General features: G+C 39.1%; 1 protein-coding gene across 3 annotated transcripts in view; it reads right to left on the bottom strand.

Moving 5' to 3' along the window:
- Positions 1–24558, bottom strand: part of daam2 (dishevelled associated activator of morphogenesis 2) — a 236507-nt gene that overhangs the window by 138716 nt on the left and 73233 nt on the right. For all 3 annotated transcript variants that reach the window (XM_041812437.1, XM_041812436.1, XM_041812438.1), the window contains exon 2: positions 2036–2324. In XM_041812437.1, the coding sequence (XP_041668371.1) occupies positions 2036–2203 (168 nt within the window). In that variant the 5' untranslated portion in view covers positions 2204–2324. The remainder of the gene's footprint in view (positions 1–2035; positions 2325–24558) is intronic.

Below are 24558 nucleotides of genomic sequence, written 5' to 3'. Positions count from 1 at the left end.
AATGCATGGACAATTTAAAAAGTATGGGATGCAACTCATGAGTCAGTGTGATGCTGCATGCTCTCATTAGTTCGATGCAAGAATCCCTTTTATCATCATCATCTTACCAGTATCAGATTTTAGTTGCTTAGAAACTAACAAAACAAACTTTATGAAAAATCATAGGTTTTTTTTTCATTTTGGTGGGTTTCAAAACTGAAGACAAAACCACCAAAGAAAAAAAACCTCATCTTTTTGTTCTGATTTGACTAACTCAGCCGGGGACAGATGTGCTGCAGGTGGATGCACTAAAAAGAGAGATTTTGCATACGTTGCATGTTCAGCATAGCTATAGGCAGCTTTAGAAAATATGCACCCTAAATTTTTGATGAGACAGGGATGCAAAGCAAGCACTCTTTGCAGTTTTCAGATACAGTCTGTATTTTATTTTCAATGCTCAGGAGGGCTAAAAAAAATACTAGACTATTAATATAGATGTGAATTACTTTGACTTTTGATTATCCAAGTCACCATCTCAATAATTCACCTATTTGACTACTCTAGTAGTTAACAACAGAGAGGTGTGATTCACAGGGCAGACATGCATGCTTTAGAAGACAAAGGTAGTATAATTCCTGCTCATTTCTCTTGCTCTTTTTTAACACTTGAGTAGTGTGTTTTATAAAGCAATTAGGCCTGCAAACGCGTTAACACTTGGGATTAATCTGGAACGCTTAAAGCGTTAAAAAGATAATAACGCAGTTTAATCATATGACTAAGTTTGACCACAACTTTCTCCTGTATTCCCCCTTGGATGTTTACGTCCCTGGGGTGAAAAGGTTAAAGCTGGATCAGCAGTGATGAGTGAGGAGACAAGACCCAGGTCCCAATTTCCAGCTTGCCAGTTTAGATTTGAACAAAGGCAGCAAAAACTTCAAACAACTCTCCTATGATTATTACAATAAAATGAGATAATACTGCATGCTGCTAAAAGTGTTGTGTGTCTTTTTATTTCAGGGATAGAAATGTTGCCTTGAGTGCTAGAATCATAATTTGTAACTTTCTTCAAAAAGAGTATATTCTGCTGAAGAGCAGCTCCTGAGGTTCACAGTCCTGCAGTGTTTATACGGGAGCCAGGACAGCAAATGTTGGGTCAAATCAGGTTAATCAGCTGGAGAAACTGGGGAGAAGATCACCAATGGGAAAACATCTGCTTTGATATCACAAATGGAATTTCACTTAATCTTCTGAATGAATTTTAAAAGTTGGCGGGGGGAAATATCCTGCAGGCAGTGAAGTTTAGCATTCCCCAACACTGAGACTCAACAGTGCCAGAAGCTGTCCTGCAGCCATGCTGCTGAGCACACTGTTGGGAGAGGGAGACGGAGACAGAGGAGGAAAGAGAGATCTGAAGTGGAGAGACGCTGAGATGGAGACAGACAGGACCAAAACAGACCAAGAGACAGGAACTGAGCAAACAGAAACAGAGACAGCAAAGCTCTGTTCCTCCAGCACAGACAGAAGCAGCCTGCACGGCAGCTGAGAGCCAGAGCAGACTCCTCCATCCTGACAGCTGTGCCCTGATCCCTCTCCACATCATGGGCACATGCCAACACAGCTATGCCAGTCTGCCAATACTTAAGTCCAACATCTTCTGCCAACAAGAGAGAGCTGTGAAGCACAGCAGTGGGAACTGTCGCGTGAAGGTGGTCTGTGTGTCGTGGAAAAGGATGAGCTTCTGAATTTTGGGATTGTGGGATTTGGGTGTGGTCTCATTCAACCATCAACACAGTCTCCACATGATCTGATCTCTTCCAATTTCTGTTGTTAATTATGATTGGCCAGAAAATAAACCAAAAACAAGAAATGAATTGGACTGCCTGGCAAAGGAAAAGAAGAAACTCCAAGGTTTTGTTTTTGCTTTATGGGCACCATTTCTGCAGACTAATTTGGAGACTGTTCCATAGTAGAGCGTTCTTAACAGCAAAGAACTGGACCGTATTCATGCTAAGACTGAAACAAAAGATAACAACAGTCAGTCTCCATATTTACTCACCACTAGTTCTGAAAAGCGTGCATGCAGCTCCTCTGCAGGTGGCATGGGGGCGCTGAACTCCAGCAGCTGGAGAGGAACGCTGTCCTTTAGGTTGATCTCTGGGGGCTCGCTGCTCCCGAAGCAGCACAGGAAGCCCAGGCCCGGCCGTGTCCTCTTCCTGGGAGGCATGGTGGGTGGCTGCTGTGACTCAGGTAGCAGTGATGATACTGGACCAGGAAGGTAAAGGAGGGGTCAGGGGCAGGGAGGGGGAGTGGAGAGGTGGACGAGGCTGCTATCTAGGGGGCATGATCTAGAAAAGAGAGAAGAAAGAGGGAAGTTTATAGAACAGATAATAGAGGCTATATTGTTTGCTGTCCCAGTTGTCACTGAGAATTATTTTCAGTTGCACCCAGTACACTTAAACAAGCATGTATACCGTCACAATGTATGATATTTTCATGAACAGTAAATAATTAAATGTAATCATGAAGCAGACAGAGAACTGCAGAAATTCAGCATGAAACTCAGTATGTACTGTATCATACTGTAGCGTACTGTCGCATTGTTTTCATTTATTGTATAGCAGTGGTCCCTGCAAGAATCAACACGAACAAAAGTGAAACATTGCTGTCAAAAATCCACATCCATTTCAGTTGGGTCAATGAGAAAATCCTTAGAAAACTGGCATGTGTTTTTTCTTTTCTCAAAAAATTATTTTGTAAAGACCATAAGTACTTTATAAAAAACACGATTTTAGATACAATTGTAGATTTTAAATCTAAATTTGACAATCTCAGAGCAGAAAAAAAGCCTTGCTCCACCACTGAGATTTTTTTTTTGAGTCTTTGCCCCAAGTGGAGGAGTTCAAGTATCTCAGGGTCACGAGTGAGGGTAGAATGGACTGCAAGATTGGCAGGCAGATTGGTGCAGCATCAGTAGTTTTGCAGGCACTGTATCGTGCGTTGTGGTGAAGAGAGAGCTGAGCCAAAAGGCAAAGCTCTTGACTTACCTGTCAGTCTATGTCCCAACCCTTACCTATGGTTATGAACTATGGGTAATGACCAAAAGAATGAGATCTCAGGTATAAGCAGTCGGCCTGCTGCAATTTACAAAACGCACAGGTTGCAATATTTCGTTAACTTTAAATGTGTCAAAATAGCAGTTTAATACATTCATTTTTGCAGCAGCAGCAGCAGCAGAGATTTTACACACATTATGAAAACATTCAAGTGTCTTTTTTTTCCCAAATTGTCTACAAAAACCCTCCTTTTAGTGCTTTATGTATGTTTTCCTAAGTCAAAATGAGTGACATAAAAATGACAATCCCCTTCAATAAAGCAATGGGTATCAAATTTGTAATATAAACACAAATAACTAGTTCATTCTATCTAATATTGATGTAGCTTAGCATTAGTTCATACCCCCAGCTGCAGTCAGCGAATAGCCAGCTTCACCTCCCCTACCCCAGCCACCTCCTATAAAGCTTAAAGCTTGTTGCACCCTCATATTCAGGTTCATACTACTGTGGATTAATTGCTCCTGAAATTATTTCTTTGTTTTCAATACACATTGAAATTTATGCATCCATCCATATGCGGGTTTCTAGTCATGCACCCTGGAAAATCAAAGCAAACTGCCTGGCTAACACAGGGAGCATAATCCATTTTTCAATGAAATGGTTAAATGCACAAGTGTTCCTAACTAAATGTGGGTTAGAATGTAGAATGATTTATTGCTTGAATTTGTTGTATAAGTTGAGGAACCTTAGAATAATCACAAATTCAATCACAATTGCAATATCAGGGGAAAAAATCACAATCATGTTATTTATGCAAATCGTTCAGCCCTACAATTTGGTAACTTCTTTCCAGCGTCACTTTCTAAATATTGTCACCTCTGGTTCCAAACAACAATGGAAACACAACAAACCCAAGGCTTAAAATGGCAGCCAACAAACCAACATTTGCATCATGGTGGCTTAAATTGCTATTTTATTTATTTTATAAATATTATTAGTCAAAAAGAGAGAGGGGCAACAGTGGACGCCATCATATCCACATCTTCACATCAGTTGCTCTTCTGGCCATCACAAAGAAAGCTCTTGTCTGTGATGTACAATGGAGCCTCTGCGGTGAGTGTCTGTTTGTGTTTTTGTACACTTGCTCCGTGATCTGCCCCAGTTGTGGCCTTACTCCTTCAATAGAGCGTACACTGTGAATGTGCGTGTGTTCAGCAGGAATAGAGGGCTGAATAGGCTGAGACACCCTGGAGGATTTCCTCAATGCCACCAAAAGGGCATGGGTGGTCTTGACTGTATGAATGATACACTCTTTACACTATATTACGCCCTATCAGCCTCCCCTACACAATGTGAGCCTACACCCACAGCTGCTCACAAAGCTCTTCTTTATGCAACACTTTACTGCATTTGTGAATGAATGGCCTCAAGCCTGTTATGCAAAACATTGCTGACATTCAAATCTTGATCAAAAAATCTAACAGGAAATCCTTTTTGTGAACATTTGTTCTTTAAAGGCACAACAAAGGGGAATCCAAAGAAGCAAAACAAAAGCAGATATTAAAAAGCAAATCCTTCTTTTCCACTCCAAATGCCATGCTTTATTTAGATTTTCACACAACCTAACATGCATAAAGTTATGCCTGGGACTTTGTACATGCCTGTTAAATATGGCAGTGAAAGTTTATGACTATGAATCTACATCTCAGCTGAGCACGGCTCCCCACCATCACTCTCTTGAACGTTCGTTCAGTCTTGAGTTCTCACTGCAGGTTCTAAAAATAGCCGGATGGTAAATTCTTTATGAATGTGCTGAGCCCTCGACAGGAGCTTAAAGAGAGAAAAAAAACACCACATTTCCATTTTGCCCCACTTCAGCTTTTGCTCATTTGCTTTCCTTCTGCTTCCTTGAATCTGCCATCTTTCTATAGGAAGCAGAGCCCTGCATACGTGCACAGCTACATGTGAAGTGGCAGCCACTTATGCACGTTGTTTATCACAGCCACATCTGTGCAGCTACGTTGTGTAGATCTCAAATTATCCTCTGCAATCACCTTCAAATCTGTTTCATCATTGTTGCATCAGTGTGCAGACTGTTATCTACAGCATGTGCGGCATCTTGTATTCGTGTATCTGTGTGTGAGGTCTATTTGATACTGCATACAAGTGTCTGTGAGTGTTATGATAGCAGAGGTGACAATCCCTGTACACCCTCTTGTGAGGGTCTATGGGACTCCACAGCAGACATGGCCTGTTGACCCCACAGATTTTCTTTTGCTCCATTCCCCTGTGGAAAATCCACAAACGTATCTGGTTACCTTTAAAGCAGTGCAGTGGTCCTAACAGGTTAAATGCATATTCTTCATTACAATTTGCATTTGCAGAACTCCTACAATCATACACTTAAATGTCAGCTTTGAGCAGGCTTCAGCAGCCACCTAGAAAAGGTTCGCTAGACCAGTGGTTCTCAACCTAGGGGTCGGGACCCCCTTGGGGGTCGCAAGACACTGTGAGCAGGTCTCCAGATACCCTAAAAAAACGAATGTTTTTTAAATTACACCGTTGCCACTTTACACAATTTTTGTCATTTTTTTTAACCCCTTTTCACCTTTTTTTTCACAAATTTCACACATTTTTGCCATTTAACACCTATTTTTGTCAGTTTTAAACTCTTTCCACCACCTTTTTCTGCCTGTTTTTCCCACTTCTAAGCCAATTCTTGCCTCTTAAGCTTAATGTTGCCTCTGTTGACCCATTATTGCCCCTATTAGCCCCTTTTTACCACTTCTTACACCTGATTTTCCCTATTTTAATCACCTTTCACCCTTTGTTATGCCCAATTTTGGTAGTTTAACCAGTTTCTGCCAATGTTTGCCTATTTTTTCTTTCTCGGTTAACCATTTTTTCCAGTTTATATCAATTTTTCATCCCATTTCACCAAAGTCCACCAATTTTTTGTCAATTTAAAGCCATTTTGGCCAAATTTTAACTCCCTTTTACAACTATTTATGTCCATTTTTGCCACTTTAACAGATTTTTGCCATTTTTATCTAATTTTTGCCACTTCTAACCCATTTTGGCTACTTTTAAAATCCAACTTCACCACCTTTTCCACCAGTTTTTGCTATTATCAATCCATTTTAGCAATTTTGAAACCATCCTAATTCCTGTTTTTTAACAAAGGGAATTACATTTTTTAGAAGGCTTTTTACTACACAAATGATTAAAAAAAGATATTTGTTTCTTTGATGAAAGTGCTTATTTTTTCTGGTTAAATATGAAATATGGATACCACAGCTTAACTTAACAATGGAACATGGTTTTGCAGACCTCCACGGGTGCCCAGTTTGGCTGGGCCCCAGAAGGCTTTCGCATGTATCCCCCTTATAGACAGCCTTGTCTCTACATGACTACTCTTGATTATGCATGGCTGTTAAACCACCTTCAGGCACAGTGGGGGTCCCTGGTCTCTGACACCTTTATTTTTGGGGTTGCAGGCTGAAAAGGTTAAGAACCCCTGCTCTAGACCAAATCTTTGCAATTACACAAAATAAGATGATGGTAGACATCACTTCTGATTGCAAACTTAAACATTATTTTGATTTTGTAAAAAAGTGCATGATCAGTGTAAAGAAACATTTAGAGTTCTGCTCCTCCTGTGCCGTTTTACAACTGTGGTCACAGCTGGACTTCCTGCAGATTTTCAGCCAACTTTAGAGCAGTGGTTCCCTGGAGCCCCAGGGCCCACCATCAACCCCTCTATAAAAAACTTCAACTCTTTTTGACCAATCAGATTTATTTAATAAAAAATAGCACAGTTTGGACCTCATACAGTATAAAATAGGTGACATGTTTCATTGATTTTTTTGGTGCAATTCTTTTCTCAGGAACACACTCATGACCCACTGAAAAGGGCTCCATTACCCACTTCTCGGTCCCATCCCAGCTGACAACCACTGCTTAAGAGTCTGTGTACATTAATGCTGTTTATTGTATCGGTAGCTACCATTTTAATACAGAACCAATGCAGTCCAGCATCTTTAGAAATTGCAGTTTTCAGTATCCAAGGGTATTATCACGTTTAGCATGTAGCCGCATAATTTTGGCTAAAATGATAAACAACATTGGCTATGTTCGAAAAGTCCAAAAAATTAAGTCCTTTCCTATCCACTTTTCCTTAACCCCGGCGATAAACATCACAGGGTGAAGGAAAGGTGGGAGTAAGAGGATAGGAAAGTAGAATTGTGGTGATTTAGGAATCCAACTGCACTTTCCCTAGGCAGATGTTACGGACATGACGTGTTTTTTGTGTAAAAACTACAATTTAATGTTGATGGGCTACAACATTCGCATCCACCACTCAGTGGAAAAACCACGTCTTCCCGGCGTAATTATGATGGTAATATTCACAATATAGCAACATGCAGACTTTATTGCTTTTATTGGTTGTGAATTACAAACATTTATCAAATTTACTTTAATATTTCAAAATAGCAAAACAAATACAGTTTAAAATACCGACTGATCAGTTTACTGTTTGAATTAAATGGAAATGAGAAGAAATGAAATCGTTATCATAAGTTGAATGATTAAGTTGTCATCTCTAATATTCCTCTGTTCATCCCTACTCCCTTCTGTTTATCACATAGATTATAAGTTTGACAATGAATTTTACGGTTTAAATCGGGGCTAGTAAAGTTACAGTCATGTTATTCACTTGTTCTGATGAGCAGTCAACAGGTGCGTCACTTTAAATGAAGTTTACGCAAAGCATTGTGGGTCGTCTTTTCATCTCTCCTTTGGTAAAGGATGGTTCAGTGTTTCCTAGGCTAAAGGAGATAATAAAGGAAGTTATGAAGTTCCTTTCCTTTTCAGTTGGAGAATTCGAACAGACTTTATCATGGCCGACACTAAAATGCTTCCGGGTCGTCTCACTCAGTTAGGAACTTTCCTAAGCAAAAGGGACTATTCGAACACACCCAGAATGTTTGATCAACATTCAGATCATCATGGAGAGGAAGAGTGTGATGGGAAGGTTTACCTGCAGTGTAAAAGTGATCTGAATAGTCAGAAAAGCGCTCTGCAAGCTTAAGTCCATTTACCATTTGGATGTTCAGTCGCAGTTCCTCGTCCTGAAGAGACTTTAGAATATAAAAATCTTAATGAGCTCATATTTATCACCCCAAGGTTTTCCCGTTTCATTCGCTGCTCATAACAACAGGCAGAACGCACTGCACACACAACACACTGCAGTGGTAGGTGCAAATTTTGTAGTCCATCAATGTTAGATTATAGTTTTTACACAAATAACACACATCACATCCGTAACATCCAACTAGGGAAAGTGTGGTCGGATTCTCTAATCACCGTTGTTCTCCTTTCCTATCCCCTTACTCCTACCTTTCCTTCACCCAGTGACGTGTTTCACCGGGGCTAAGGAAAAGTAGATAGGAAAGGACTTAGGAGGTAATTTTTTGGACTTTTCGAACAGACCCAGTATTTACAAGTATCTGAAGTTAAATGAAGTGAAATCATAGTTGCACCTGCGCAGGTAGTCTACAGCAGTCAGAAAATGGGATACAGCGTATACATGGCACAGTATCCCGTTTTCTTTAGGAGTTCTCCAGGTAGCAAAACTGGGTTTCTCAAAATCAGGGTACTGTAATATCCAGGTTTCTGAAGATGTATACATGCGCAAAGAGAAACTGGGATACTCAAAAAACCCACAAAAACCGAGATACTCAAGTCCACGTAAACACAGTCATTGATAGAACTGATTTATTGCCCAACAGTTCAGAGGCTAGACCAATTAAGAACCATGACTTTATATCATTTCTATGTTTCTTTGGAGATATTTCCTTTAATAGAAGCACACAGAGATATTTAAAATAGATATAATAGCCAATATGAAACGAAGAAGTTAACTTTTTGTGGTCTAAGAGCGTGAATGTCAGTGAAAAATGTGCCAAAGCCGAGGTTAAATGGTAAATGATAAAATGGACTTGAGCTTCTTCAGCACTTTACTAGTCATCTGACCACTGAAAGCACTTTTTATCCATTTACCCCACATGCATACTGATAGTGGCTGCTATGTAGAGGGGCGATCAGTATTAAATAATCCCATACACATCCATACACACAGCAGTGAAAGAAATTTGGGGTTAAGAGTCTTTGCACAATAAATCATATATAATATAAAAAATAATATGCAAACATTTTAATGTGGTTTCACAGCAGAGTCCTGAATTTATGAGAAACTATTTCTATGATGGTCAGAGGGCTTAAGCATGCACTGCTACATCCTGCAAAACCACGCCCATCTAAAAATGAGCCTCTAAGGATTCCTGTTGTTTAAAATTCTTTGAATATTTTTCTAAATACATTCATTTTACCTTTAAAAATTGCCAATGATTATAAAGTGTGATCTGACCCTTCCAAGAGAAAGTGGTTTCTGCAGGCAATCTTGAAACTGCAGCAGCCATCATGTGAACATTGAGAACAATCTTTCCCTCATCTAGTATCTTCCTGTTTTTCCAAAGCAGACTCAGAGCTGATAATTCAAGACGATAGTTGCATGTGTGTCACTGACTTCTAGTAGATCAGATGAGGCTAACCAAAACATACTAACTAAATCACACAGATGTAGAGTATGGAGATGAGGCTTAAGTGGGAAGCAGGGAACAGTAGAGCACTGTAAGCTGTAAGATGACGGTTGAAAAAGACCACTTCAGGGTGATCATTCATTGAGATTTCTCCCAAACGTTAACACTTCAGAGGACTCCACCTCAAACTACTAACAGTGACAGCTTTTCATCGTTTTTACGGCTGTAAGATCAAGTGGGAGCTGGTGCCAAATCTTTATGGCGGTGAGTTACTTATTGTTGCCGCGGACAGCTGGCAGAGCCTGATGGAAAAGAGGCCGCTCAACGGGGGTTTTAAAGCCATTCAGCATAAAACACGACCTAAACCTCCTGTCCACTCAGTGTGTGTGTGTTTCTATCCTCACTCTCCCACTGAGCCCCACGTGTAGCCAGTCCTCACTCAGCACCCTTTCTGCTGGCTGTCATCCAGCTCATCCCCATGGAAAGTAGGCCGACTACACATTCTTTAAGTTTATACAACAACTAATGTATACGGTGTGTAGAGAAACATCCATCAGTCTCTGTCCCCACACACATATTCAAATCAACCATGTCCGCTGCCATATGTGCCCTTAGAGCCCCTCTTATCTCCCAGCTTTTCTTTTCATCCCTCTCTACCTCCCCCCTCTCCAACTCGCTGTCATCTCCCATTATTCCTCTCTTTCAGGGTGAAAGCTGTGACATTTCTCTCCATCAAGCCCCCTCTGATAGTAACATCTGTCATCTGTCTTTGCCACAGATCTCCAACCAGAATCCTTGCCTATTTCTTCTCCTCTGAGCCTTCCTGATTCGGTCTGCCTCTGCTCTCCATACTGGAGACACAGTTTGAATAGGAATGCAAGGGTTAACAGCAAAAAGCCATGTACACCAGTCATAATCTACCTGGTTCATTTTACATGTAAATCAACAGAAAGTGAAGGTGAAGGTGATCCATGGGCTGAATGTGTACTTTTTTTAGTGACTGGGCCATTTCAATAACCTGATACACCAGATGGATGTGCTTCACACATCCATCTGGAAAACTTCCCATTGACAGCGTTTGGGAAAGGGCAGAGCTTTGGAAATAAACCTCTGAGGGTGACTGGATGAACATTCTCTCTGTCACATCTTAATGGGCCAATCAGAGCAACAAAACATGTGATGTCGCAGCTGCTATCGAAGAGTGAACTCTATAGAGAACTGCAAAATGTAAACCATGGCGACTGTAGACATGTCAGTACACAACTTTTGTCATTTTTGAAAAGAAAACAACTCACTTCTGTTTTTTTGTTCTTCTTCAAACAAAGGAATGTCGTCATGTTCTGATAAAACTGAAGCTACAGCAGCATCCACGCTAATGTCTTCTGCCATAATTGCAGCTTGTCGCTGCTTGCTTACGTCATGACTCCGCCACGCCTGAAAGTACTGCCTAACCCTAACCCTGATTGGTCCTGTCACTTTCTAACCGGGCCCAAACTGTTTAGATGGGAGCTTTGCAAGATGGATTCACCAGTGAGAAACACAGAAACAGGCGTATCCATCTGCTTTGCAAGGTTACACTTTTAAGCCTTTTTGAAGGAGTGTCACAGCAGCCCAAAATATCATATCCCGGAACCAAATTTCTTTTTTTACTTAAAATGGTTATTGCAAATATCTAAATTTTGAATGTTATCAGGCAAAGTACCAACTTCCTAATGACTCATCAATGATGAGAAGACCTCTGAGAGTAAAATAATATTCTTCTTTTAAATGAGTTGTACAGAAGGAGGATTGACGCTTCTGAGAAATTTATGCCACAATTTCTAAAGAAGCTGAGCGCAACCAAGGTCTGATCCTTAAGCCTCCCCTGGAATGTATGCTCGATGTACAATGTTAGCATAACCTGTTGCCTCAATTTCAAAAAAAAGTTGGGGCAATGTGTGAAATGTAAATAAAAACTGAATGCAATGATTTACAAATCTCATAAACCCATATTTTATTCACAAAAGAACACGCAAGACATGAGACTGAGACATTTGGCCATTTCTTGAACATTTTTATAGAAAAGAACAGATGTGGCAACCAAAGGCTGGTGGTGAAATTAAGTGGAATTAATGAAAAACAGTCTGGGGAGCATTTTGAAAATTGTTAGGTTAATTGGCAACAGGCCAGTGACATGACTGGGTATGAAATGAGCATTCAGAAAAAAAAAAAGGTTTTTAATGTAAAATTATCAAGACTGAAAATCCCACCATCAAATGTACATAATTTCCTCAAAAGATTCAGGGATTCAGAGAAATCTCCGTGCACAAGGGACAAGGCCAAAGGTCAATATTGGATGCTCATGACCTTCAGGCCCTCAGGCCAAAGCTCATTTAAAATGGACTGAGGCAAAATGGAAAACTGTTCTGTGGTCAGATGAATAAATATTTGAAATTCTTTTTGGACACCAGAGACTCTGTCTCATGTGGACTAAAGAGAAAAGGGACCATTTAGCCTATCAGCACACAGCTCTAAAGCATGCATCTCTGATGGTATGGGGTTGCATTAGTGCCTATGGTGTTGGCAGCTTACACGCCTGGATAGGTACTATCTACACTGAATATAGAGGTTTTAAACCACATACCACATCCATCACAACAGCATGGCTTCACAGTAGAAGAGTCCAGGTGCTGAACTGGTCTGCCTGCAGTCAATACTGATAGAAAACATTTGGCACTGTAATATGAAAAGGAAGATCCAGGACGGGAATCCTGAAGCCTGTTTCAGACTGGGAGCCTGTTTTGCTACTTGCGTGTGCCATGCGTGTCTGCTCCAGCTCCTGCTGGTGCGGCTTTCAAACAGGGCGCGAGTTTGCTGAGTGTCAGCCGCATCTCCCTGCTCTCAAAGCCCTGTCCTTCTTCATAGGTTTTACCTGAATAAACCCCCCTACAAGATACTTGATTCGCTGTGTAGTGGAAGTGCATCGGGAACTATTCAAAACAAAACCATTCTGTACAGTGAAAGGAGTTCCTCTACAGAAATGCAGAAACTGGGCTTTTAATTTGAAAAGCACAAACCAGAAAAGCTCTTACTGTGTTAACTTTCCTGTGACATATTCTACCAGTGTGGAGACAGAAAGTAGATCTTTAGAGAACAACTTTATCAAACAGGCGCATTTAAGCTTGTGGCCTTCCTCAGAGTTATCAAGAAACACATTGTAAACATATTCTATGTGCATATATGCTACAACAATGTAAATATATCTCTCCATTTATCGTTTCCCTGTCTAATATGGTCCATAGCTGCACGCGGTGCGTGTAAAAAAAAGGCGAAAGCGCGAGTCTCTAAACTCTCCGCACCTGAGCCGCGTGTATCTGGCACATGAGACACGGTGCACATGCAGGCAGTCTGAAAGCCCTAACTTGTTAACATGCAATCAAACTGAAAATCCAGAAGTGTCGCGGTTGAGACGCGCATGTCACGCTCCCAGTCTGGAACAGGCTTAATTCAGAAAAGAATGGTACAACATTCCTCTCCCAAATCTCCAGCAACTGGTCTCCTCACTCCTCAGATATTTGCGTTGTTGTTTAAAGAAGCGTGGATGCTACGCAATGCCAAACAGGGCCCTGTCCCTACCTTTTTGTGTTGCTGACATCAACTTCAAAATTAGGTAACATTTTTCATGAAATGTAAAATGTCCACGTTTCAACATCTGATATGTTGTTTATGTTGTGATGTGAATAAAATACAGATTTTTGAGATTTGCAAATCACTGCATTCTGTTTTTATTTTACATTTCACCCAGTGCCCCAACTTTTTGGGAATTAGTGTTGAACTTTCAAATACACACAAAGCAGGAAAGATCTCAGCACACAGAAACCTTTTTACAGTGTAAAAGCAGCAGAAAGACTTAACTAGGGATGCACTTTTTAAGCAAAGTTACCTGAGAGTCACAGCTATTTCTTGAATTTGTGCACATTACTTTATACTTGTTTTTCTACAAACTGCCATGAGACCTGGCTGCTATCAGAGACTTTCAGATTTCCATACATTTCCAATTCCAAACCATAGATTTAAAGCTATTTCCTAACTGAATTTCTTCCCTGTTCCTTGTGTTCTACTTTATCTGCTCTCTCTGAAAACCTCCCTCCTGTCTTTTTTTCATGTCAGCAGCTTGTCACACATCCAGCACCTTTTTTTACATGAAAAACTGCACATATACACACTCAGACTTCCTCACTTCTCCCTGATCAACACCGGGAAACAGATGTATGTAGAGCTGTGATATACAAGTGAGAGGAAAAGAAGAGAATCACTGAAACAGTGCTAATTAGCGCAGTCTGTGTCACAATAGGAGATGTAGGAGGAGGAAGATTTGTCACTGCTAACTGCTCGAGTATATCTGCTGAAGAAACCGAGCAGTAAAGGCCATAACAACTACAGATGCTCTGATTGATCAAGAACCAATCATTATTGGATAATGTGGGAAAAATATGGGTCAGACAGTAGTGGTGTTAAAAATCATCTTTTCCATTGTGCATTGTGATCCTGACGTGGACAATTCTGCCTCAATGCAGAGGCAGCTCATAATCGATGCTGCTTGTGTATTTCCCCCTGCAACTGCAGCTACAGTAAATACTCAGATAATAACAGATTTCCCTTCTAAACTGGCTGCTTTCAGTGTATTTCACGTCTGTGTTTAATTGTGCAGCTTTTCCTGTCTTTGTGATCATGCCAGTCACGTGTCATGCAGCTAAGCCAATCAACCACCAGTCTGCTGACAGAAACACAGCGATACTGAGCAAGTATGGGAGAATAAGAAAAGTTTTGTAATTGAGAATGGCCAGACTCTTTCATTTTTTCATGTTTGTTGTCCTCACTGACAGTTTGAAACCACGTAAAATACTATGAGACAAAGCAAACATCTGTGGAATGAACATACCCGACAATTACAAGGGAAATAAAAGACCTAAGACCAGACCTTTTTCTTGTCACTGTAACAAGAATAAACCACATAAGAATGAACAGGCACAATGAAAACGAAGATTGATTGATTTATTGATTGATTGATTGATTGATTGGCGTGTGAGAGTGAGGGAAGGTAGAGGTAATAAAGCTGCTTAATTTCAACATCTTGCATTGTTCATTTTAAAGTTTTTGAAAGCAAGTTCACCTATGACAAGGGTGTCAAACTCAAGGCCCAGGGACAAATCCAGACTGTGGTACAGTAATACCCGGCCCCATGTATGTGGTCTGCAGATTTCCTCCAGAATAAAAAAGTCAACTTTACCTTGATGATTTAAAATATCCTCGTTGAGTCATAAAAAACAAAAAAGTCAATAATAAAAATTATTAGATACAAATGTCAGGGACGTGGGAAAAGAAATACATTTGTGTTTTCATTTCAAATATTAAATCTCATAAATGCAACAAACTTATGATTTTGACTTTTTATCTGAAATTTTGACCTTTTACAGTTGAAACCAGAAGTTTACATACACTATATAAAAAGGCACATAAACTTTTTTTTCTCACCGTCTAACATTAAATCAGATTAAACTTTTCCTGTTTTTGGTCAATTAGGATTACCAAAATTATTTTTATTTGCTAAATACCAGAATAATGAGAGAGATCATTTTTTATACATTTTTTTATTATTTTCTTGAGAGTCAGAAGTTTACATACATTTCATTAGTATTTGGTAGCATTGCCTTTAAACTGTATGACTTGGGTCAAACATTTTGGATACGCTTCCACAAGCTTCTCACAATAGTTTGCAGGAATTTTGGCCCATTCCTCCTGGCAGAACTGGTGTAACTGAGACAAGTTTGTAAGCCGCCTTGCTCGTACATGTCTTTTCAGCTCTGCCCATAAATTTTCAATGGGATTGAGATCACGGCTTTGTGATGGCCACTCCAAAACATTGACTTTGTTATCCTTAAGCCACTTTGTAACCAGTTTGGCAGTATGCTTAGGGTCATTGTCCATTTGGAAAACCCATTTGCGCCCAAGCTTGAACTTCCTGGCTGATGTCTTGAGATGTTGCTTCAGTATTTCCACATAATGTTCTTTCCTCATGATGACATCTATTTTGTGAAGTGCACCAGTCCCTCCTGCAGCAAAACAACCCCACAACATGATGCTGCCACCCCCATGTTTCACAGTTGGGATGGTGATCTCAGGCTTGCAAGGTTCCCCTTTTTTTCTCCAAATGTAACGATGGTCATTATGGCCAAAAAGTTCAATTTTAGATTCGGCAGACCACAGAACATGTCTCCAAAAATTAAGGTCTTTGTCCCTGTGTGCAAACTGTAATCTGGCTTTTTTATGTTTCTTTTGGAGTAATGGCTTCTTCCTGGGAGAGTTTCAGCCTTTCAGCCCATGTCGGTACAGGACTCGTTTGACTGTTGATAATGACACACTCTTACCAGCTTCAGCCAGTATCTTCACAGGGTCTTTTGCTTTTGTTCTTGGGTTGAGATGCACTTATCGGACCAAAGCACGTTCATCTCTGGGACACAGAACCTGTCTCCTTCCTGAGCGGTATAATGGCTGGACATTCCCATGGTGTTTATATCTGCGTATAAATGTTTGAACAGGTGAACGTGGCACCTTCAGGCATCTGGAAATTGCACCCAAGGATGAACCAGACTTGTGCAAGTCCACAATTCTCTTCATGATATCTTGGCTGATTTGTTTTGATCTTCCCATGATGTTACACAAAGAAGCAGTGTGTTTCAGGTGTGCCTTAAAATACATCCACAGGTGTGCCTCTAATTAACTCAAATGTTGTCAATAAACCTACCAGAGGCTTCTAAAGACATGACATCATCATCTGGGCTTTCCCAAACTGTTTAAAGGCATAGTAACCTTAGTGTATGTAAACTTCTGACTCTCAAGAAAATAATAAAAAATTGTCTAAAGAAATCATTTTCTCATTATTCTGGCATTTAGCAAATAGAAATAATTTTGGTAATCCTAAATGACCAAAAACAGGAAAAGTTTAATCTGATTTAATGTTAGACGGTGAGAAAAAAAAGTTTATGTGCCTTTTTATATAGTGTATGTAAACTTCTGGTTTCAACTGTAAATCCACAATTTTGACCTTTCCACCGCCTAACTTTGACTGTCAATACTATATTTTGACATTTAGGACTCATTTTTTGACTCATATTTTGACTCTTTCCCCTCATAATTTCAAAGTTAAACTCATTTTTTGACTTCTTAAACTCGTGATTTTGAACTTAATCTCAGTTTTGAACTTTTTATCTCATGATTTTAATTTTTATCTTTTTTTTTAATACCTTTAAAATTCACATTTTTGAATTTCATCACATACTTAGACCTAAAATTCTCATGATTTTGAATTTTACCACATATTATGACCTTTAAAAGTTATGATTTACAATTTTCCCTCATTTTTACCTTAAAAACTCATGTTTTAACCTTTAATTCACAATTTTGAATTTAATCACATACTTCGACCTAAAAATTTCATGATTTGGAATTCCATCATGTATTATAACCTTTAAAAGTCACAATTTTGAATTTTTTTGACCTTATAAACTCGTGATTTTTTACTTTCTATTTCATGTAGTTGCCCTGTAAAAACATTATATATACTGTACATTTTGGGTTTTGACCTTTTGAGTTTGACTTTTTATCTCAGATTTTGAGCCTTTGGACTTATCAGTTTGACTTTTTAAAATCCCAAAATTATTTATCATAAAGTTTTTTCCCCATAATTCACAACAGTTGAAAATTAAGTTGACAGTTTATGTTAAATGTTGACCCTGTGAGGCTCTCAGGTTAGACCTGAATTCAGAATACGGCCCCTGCTGTGATTGAGTCTGACACCCCTGACCTACGAATTCAAAAATAATCTATTATACTTTCAAATATTATGTTTATTTAACCTGCCTGATCTAAAAGCTGCTATTTTTCCTTGCCAAACTTTTAATTGAATTGAGAGGAATACCAGTTTTATACAATTTATTTTTAACAATATTAAATATAAATTAGAATCTGAAAATAGATTTTCTTTGTAAAGAAATCAAATTGGTATTGGGAGTTTATATTTATCAGAAAACGTACCTATTTTGATAGAAAAAAAGAGTCATGTGCAGTTTAGGACTGAACAATTTGCAAAAATAATCTAATTGCGATTTTTTTTCCCCTAATATAGCAATTTAATATGTGATTATTTCCAGGTCAATCTTATGTATTTTTTGACAAATTCAAGCAATAAATAATTTCATAATAAGACCACGTGCATTGAAAACAGTGAAATTATTCCAGAAGCAATTAATCCATAGTAACATAAATCTGAACATGAGGGTGCAACAAGCTTTAAGCTTTATAGGAGGTGACTGGGGTAGGGGAGGTGAAGCTGGCTACCAGCTGAGGTGTGACTTTTTGCTAGGCTTCATCAGTTTTATTTAGAATGAGCTAACTATTTTTGCTCATATTGCAAATGTGATGTCATTTGCTTCATTGAAGGGAATTATCATTTTTATGTCACTTAATTTGATTAAGAAAAAACACATAAAACACGAAATGGTTGTAAACCATTATAAAAAAAATGACACTTCAATGTTTGCGTAAAGTGCATAAAATCTCTGCCAAAAATGGATTCATTAAACTGGTATTTTGACACATTTAGAGAAATATTGCAACTCTGCAATTTGTAAATTGCAGCAGGACATAGTGTGATTTACTCTAATTTGCAATTAATTGCCCAGCCCTAGTGCCGTAATATAGAAAATGGAGGAGGCACCTAATGAACTGGGATGTATCATTATATAGACCAAATCTAATCTAATCATTGGACTGGTTGGCCTTAGTAAACCAGATATAAGGCTTCAAGTCACTGATCTGATTACCTGTGATAATCTTATACATTTGGATGACTTCAGTGCACCTTTATTCAGGTTACTTTGCCACCTGCAGGACGTCCCATTACACTACAATGCTAAGTAGACTGACCAACCACTAAACTGGCTGCTAGAACAAAAGACTACATAAGATCAGCATCAGTATCATCTGATGTCACTCATAGATGCTTAGTAACCAAAGACAAAAAATCTGGATCTGGACATCCCTACAAAAACACAGCACACTGCTGACATACTCCTGCAGCAAACACGCAGCATTTTCTCTGCACAGCGATGCAGTCATGCTTTAAAATTCAGACACACCCACTCCAAACTCACATGTAAGCAGAAACACACATGCAGCATTAGCAACTCACACACACAGAGCCCTGAAGCAGAGCGAGGAGCCTGCTGGCTGTGTTTGAAGAGTCTGGAGAGCAGCCGAGCAGAGAGAGAGAGAGAGAGTGAGAGAAAGAGAGGAAGGGATGAAGGAGGTGAGGGAGGGAGATATGGATAAAAGGGAGATACTGCTGCCACTTCTCATTCAGCCCACTACCTCATCGCCTCTTCCACAACGCCGGGAAGTAGGTCAGTGGAGGAGGAGGAGGAGGGGGCGGCAGTAAGGAGAGAGCTGCTGCTGCTGCTGCTGCTGCTGCTGGTGTGTGATTCTGTATGCGAGCGTAAGAGAGGTAGAGGTGTATATCTGTGCAGAGATCAGTCTTTCAGCATCTGTGCCTATGCAGCTTCAATTCTCTCACCAACATCTGTCACAGTACTTGGGTAGGAGACACAAAAATGGAAACCCAAGCACCTGACGCACTTGGACCTGATCAGAAAAAGCTTCATCATTCGTCAGATTTCTTTCTCTGCACAGTTCCCTCCCCTGTTTCTCTCCAGTGTGATACTGTACAGTGGGTATCATTTTTCCTATGAAAACCAAAGCATGACAACAGCAGATCCTGTGTTCTTTACGTGTCTTTCTTCTTCTGTGTTCATAAATTGCATCATTGGGTGTGCTCCAAATCTCATACTTCAGTTCTGAATACTAAATATTTTGAGTGCATAAGTGCACAGAGTGCATTCACAATGAGAGGAATGTGAAAATGCAGTGGCATACCTAAAAATGTCCAAGAATATTGAATGAGTTTTTCTAAAGCGTGCTCTTGGAAGAGTTCAAATAACCACCGTTGTTGCCATCTTAATACTGAGACATCAACATGTATTTCTTTCCACTGTAAAAAAAAAAATCATTTCTTTCATTTTATAAGCATGTCTTTTTTCATCTTGTCCAAGCACAACAACATTTTATGATACTTTGAAGTTGTTTTTTTATTATTATTTCCAGTATTTTCAGTCATGTTTATTCATGCACACATTGAAAATGTGCAGACAAGCTAATAGATGAAAAGTCCACTTATTAAGCTAAAAAAATCAACAGTTAACATGTTGAGCAATATTACTGGCTTCAGTGAATCCAAATACATTATTGACTTTACAGCAGTGTTACTCAACCCTGCTCAACCAAAGAGCCAAACTGTTGAAAAATACATTTACATGAGCCACACTATAAGTAGTAGAAAGTGGCAAAAAGGGATTAAAGTGGCAATAAAAATGAGTTAAAGGTGGCAAAAACTGGCTGGAAAGTCGCAAAAATATAAAGAAGAAGAGGCAAAAATGACAAAAAGTGGAAAGAAGGGCAGAAAGTGGCAAAAGTGGGGAGAGGAAGTGGCAAAAATGGTCAAAAAGCAGCAAAGAGTGGTAAAATTGGGAATAAAAGTGGCAAAAAAAAAGGCAAGAAAGGGGGAAAAACTTAAATAGCAAAAAGCAGGATAAAAGTGGCAAAAATTGGGGAAAAGTGGCAAAAAGAACACTTGAAAAAAGGCCACTCGTTAAATCAGCAAAAAAATTAAAACAACAGGTTTTATGCTTGGATTTAGCAAAAAAATCTTCCAGGGAATTTGTGAAAATTCTCTTGACAAGATATCTTGAAATAAGACATTTTATTAAAGCCTTACAAGATAAGAGAAGTCTTAAAACCAGCCAAGAAAACTCATTCTTAGCTATATTTTACCAGTATTGGGAAGTTTTTGCATCTCATAAGTAGCCTTTGACGCTCAAAAGTAGCATCTTCTGTTTTTTAACCTCCCATGTCATCCCCTTTGTTTCAGGTGTATGTAACTCATTTGAAGTTACATAAAAATGACACTGCTCTCCATTTAAGCTCACCACCTACTTAAAATAAGATTAGAAACTGGTATTTTGAGAAAAAATGTCTTTCATTAGCATTACTGTCTTGTTTTAGAAAGTACTTTATGTGCCATTGTAAGCCATAGTTCTCCAGTCTGTCATCATTTTGTTTATCTGCAATAAAGTATTTATTATTTGTTTCTTAATTCAAGTTAAGTCTAGGTCCTGAAACAAGATAATTCATCTTTTACAAATTACACAGCAGCTTAAAAACCTTATGCAATGACAAAAAAGCTTGTTTTATTTGACACTTTCACTTATCAGGATATTCAAGATGTACTGTCTAAAATAAGATCATAAAACTTACTGAAATGTAACTCTTTAGGTGGTTATGTCTTATTTTAAGTGGGATAAGACATTTTGATTAGAATTTAGAAAAATATACTTGGTAATACATTGAGTTTTTGCAGTGAAGTGGCAAAAATGGGCTTAAAGCAGCAAAAAGGTAAGTACAAAATGTACAAAATGGTATAAAGGGGGAGCAAAATTACAAATAAGGGTAATGGAAATATACAGAGAAAAAATAAAGGTTGCCAATTAAAGCCCGCTGTGTAAGTGTGGGAAACAAACTGATTAATTTGACTTGCAATGGATAATTTCTGAGGTCAAAGTGTCACTTTTCCCCAAGGTTTTCTTGGGAATAATATTTCAAATGACGACATAAAAGAGCCACAAATCATCAGAAAAGAGCCACATTTTGAGTATCACTGCTTCATGGTTTAGTTTTAATGCACACAGCACTATAATACTCTGTACCAGTGTTTAGCTAATGGCAGTTTTAGGCCAATTGCCAGGCTATGTGTGGTTCATCCAAGTTTTGGTGCTGCATTATTAGCGTCAGTGTGCTGACGCTCTCTCTGTGATCATGTATTAGCGCGTGGGAAAATAGAGGATTAAGGTGTCATACATTCTCTAGAGTGGGTCTTGTGTGCACTACTAAATTCAACCATGCCAGTTCCATTGCTCCTGTATTAAAATGCTCCTCACTCACTTTCTTTCATCTCCACCTTCATCCTCCTGCCTGTTCCTTCCTCCTCCACACTCAGTGCCTCTACCTGTCACTTACTTTCACTTTAGCGAGGAGCCCTTGTCATACTCTGTGTTATACATTTATGGATGAATGACTTGTAATGCAGCTACTCCATTTCACCTCACTTATCACTGCAAGCAAGAGGCAAATAAAGGGAGGAAAATAAAAGATGCTACAATGAAACTGCTTGAAACAAATGAATAAAGAAGATGCAAAGCCATGGAAGAAAAAGCACCATTATTAGGAGGCGATGAATAAAAGATCAGAAGCAAGCCTGCAACAAACATATTGTATCTGGGTCCCACAAATTAGGACCATCCCTCCAGGGTAATGGGTTGAGGAAGAGGGTACAGTCGGGCTTACGTAAGCACCAGACACCAGGAAAGGGGGGAGCAGTGCCACGCTGGCACAGAAAGGAACAGGATCCTGCATGCAGATGTAGGGATTCTGTTTGTGCAGGCAAACTGTTGGCACACAGCTGAGCGAGGGGCACAGATGTGACTGAGCCAGAAACACTGGGATTACAAAATTTAGAGGAATAATCTGTAAGATTTTAGTCTGGATTCATTGGTGACATCCATTCTTAAACATTCATCCAGAGCAAAATGATGTCATTCTAAGAGGAAGCAAGCTCATCTGTCAAAGCATCATCATTGAGGCTTTGCTTCAATACTGTTTTATGTGGTTACAGAATAACCACTAACATTAGTTCCTTATTTCATATTTTCATTTGATAAACACAAACAAAATGTGACCAATACGGCACATGATTTCCAACTTAGGACATTTCAGTTGGACGAAGCAAATACAGGTTGAGGATAAGTTAAAAATATGTGCATTACAATGTGTGTGAAAGAGCATTTTTGCTGCATCTCACCTCTCACTCATACATATGCATTGATCTGATCTATACAGCATAACTGACAGATTTAACCGTTTTTATGAAGGGAGGCCTCAGCCTTCAAAAGTCACCGACACTATGATGTCTTACAGACCTTTATTACTCAATGTCTGGTCAAGCTATCGTTAGCTAGTTAATAAAAGCTTGCTGTGAGGCTGACTTCTTATCTCTGTTGTTCTTATTCACAGACATAAATGCACACAGACACAAAAATGATCTGACTAATGTGTTCCTGCAGCGCACATTCCTCCTCTCTCCAAGGTTAGGGGTGTTAGAAAATATCGATACGCTGAAATATCGCAATATTTTGCAGCGTGATACTGTATTGATATTTTAAAATGCAGTATCGATAATTTATTAATTAATGATTTACTTTGTTGGTGCTGTAGTTTGTGGTGTAGTTTCACCCCCTGACCACTAGTTGGCAGGAGGCGGTTGGTTCTTCCCTCTTGTCCTCTGCTTAGACAACTTCCGGTCTGAGCGAGCCGGTTGCTTGTTCCTACACAGCAGAGTGACTTCTGCTGAATTCATAGCGGATATGGACTTGTTTTGGCTTCCAAAACATTAAAAACAGTAGACTTAGACAGGAGTCAAGCCGTTTGTAAGATATGCCACACCAGAGTGAAATACTCAGACAACACGAATCAGAACAGCTAGACGTAGCGATAGCTAAGCAGCTAACAGCTAACACGAAAGAAGCCTGCTGAAGCGATACAATCAAAACACTGCCTGTCACATCATGCCCTCCTCACCACACGGTCCATCTGTCCTTAAAGCTCAACATGAGGATCACTCTTCCTCCACAAACACCTTGTCAGTATGTTAAGACATACAAGCTGATGTACTGTGAATAATAAAAGATTTGATTACATTTACTCTATATTACTGAGCCCTGGAAGCGACATGGGGGAATAATAAAAATGATGGAAGGTCCACCACATCCGAGGTTTACACGAGAGAGTCACCTTTCAACCAAAATTCTCTTCAAATGTGTTTTGCTGATAAGAAAGGTGTGCCTGCGACTAAGCACAGATTGAATTTTTTTTTAATTTAAGGCCAATTTCGAAGTATAGCTGAATGAATTTCCCCCACGGATGCTCGCCCTCCATTGTTTTGGTTGATTTGACCTGAAAGTAGTCAGTGTAATGACATTTCAATCTACTTTTGCAAATGCAATTTTTAATTTTTTTTTTAAAACACAATTTCTTTTCCATCACCCCCCCAGCCCCCATGTCCGTTCCAACGTTTTTTTCCAATCATCATTTTTATTTTTTTCCACCATGTCCCTACCAGGGCTTTATTTTCCACTTTTCTTTTAAAAAATACTAAACATATAATTTAATACATTTTTATTAATAGATTAATTATTTTCTGTTATATTCCATATTAACTTAAAATAGCAACATTGACAGACAGACGGACGGACAGACAGACAAAAAAAAAAAAAAAATATCGCAGTATATCGCACTGTATGGATATTGGCACCCCTGTATCGGAGTACTATAGTATTGCCAGATTCTTGCAAGTCAAGATTGTACCATGGATGGCATTGTCCAGCAGCCTTAACCATCGTTTTAATCCTATCATGTTTCTTAACTGAAGTGTTCACTACAAAGATCTACTGCCAAGACTTCCATTGTCTCATCGCCATAAAGGGAACACAGTCACTGATAAAAATGTCTCCTCATAATTTTATTACAACCAAAGTAATGATTGAAAGTTCATCAACTGTCTGTGTGTGACATTAACAGTTCTATGTTACAATGATTACAATCGGCAGTCGACTTAAAATGTACATTTTCTATATCACAGTATTACCAGACATGCTTCTTTTATAGGATGCAGCTCATTCACAGTGCTTGTTTGCACATGGGCAGAGGGGGGAGACGGGGAA

The sequence above is a fragment of the Cheilinus undulatus genome, linkage group 18 (genome assembly GCF_018320785.1).
Source record: "Cheilinus undulatus linkage group 18, ASM1832078v1, whole genome shotgun sequence".
Taxonomy (NCBI): domain Eukaryota; kingdom Metazoa; phylum Chordata; class Actinopteri; order Labriformes; family Labridae; genus Cheilinus; species Cheilinus undulatus.
Note: the sequence above shows the minus strand (reverse complement) of the source record. Positions and strands in the feature narration are given on the sequence as shown.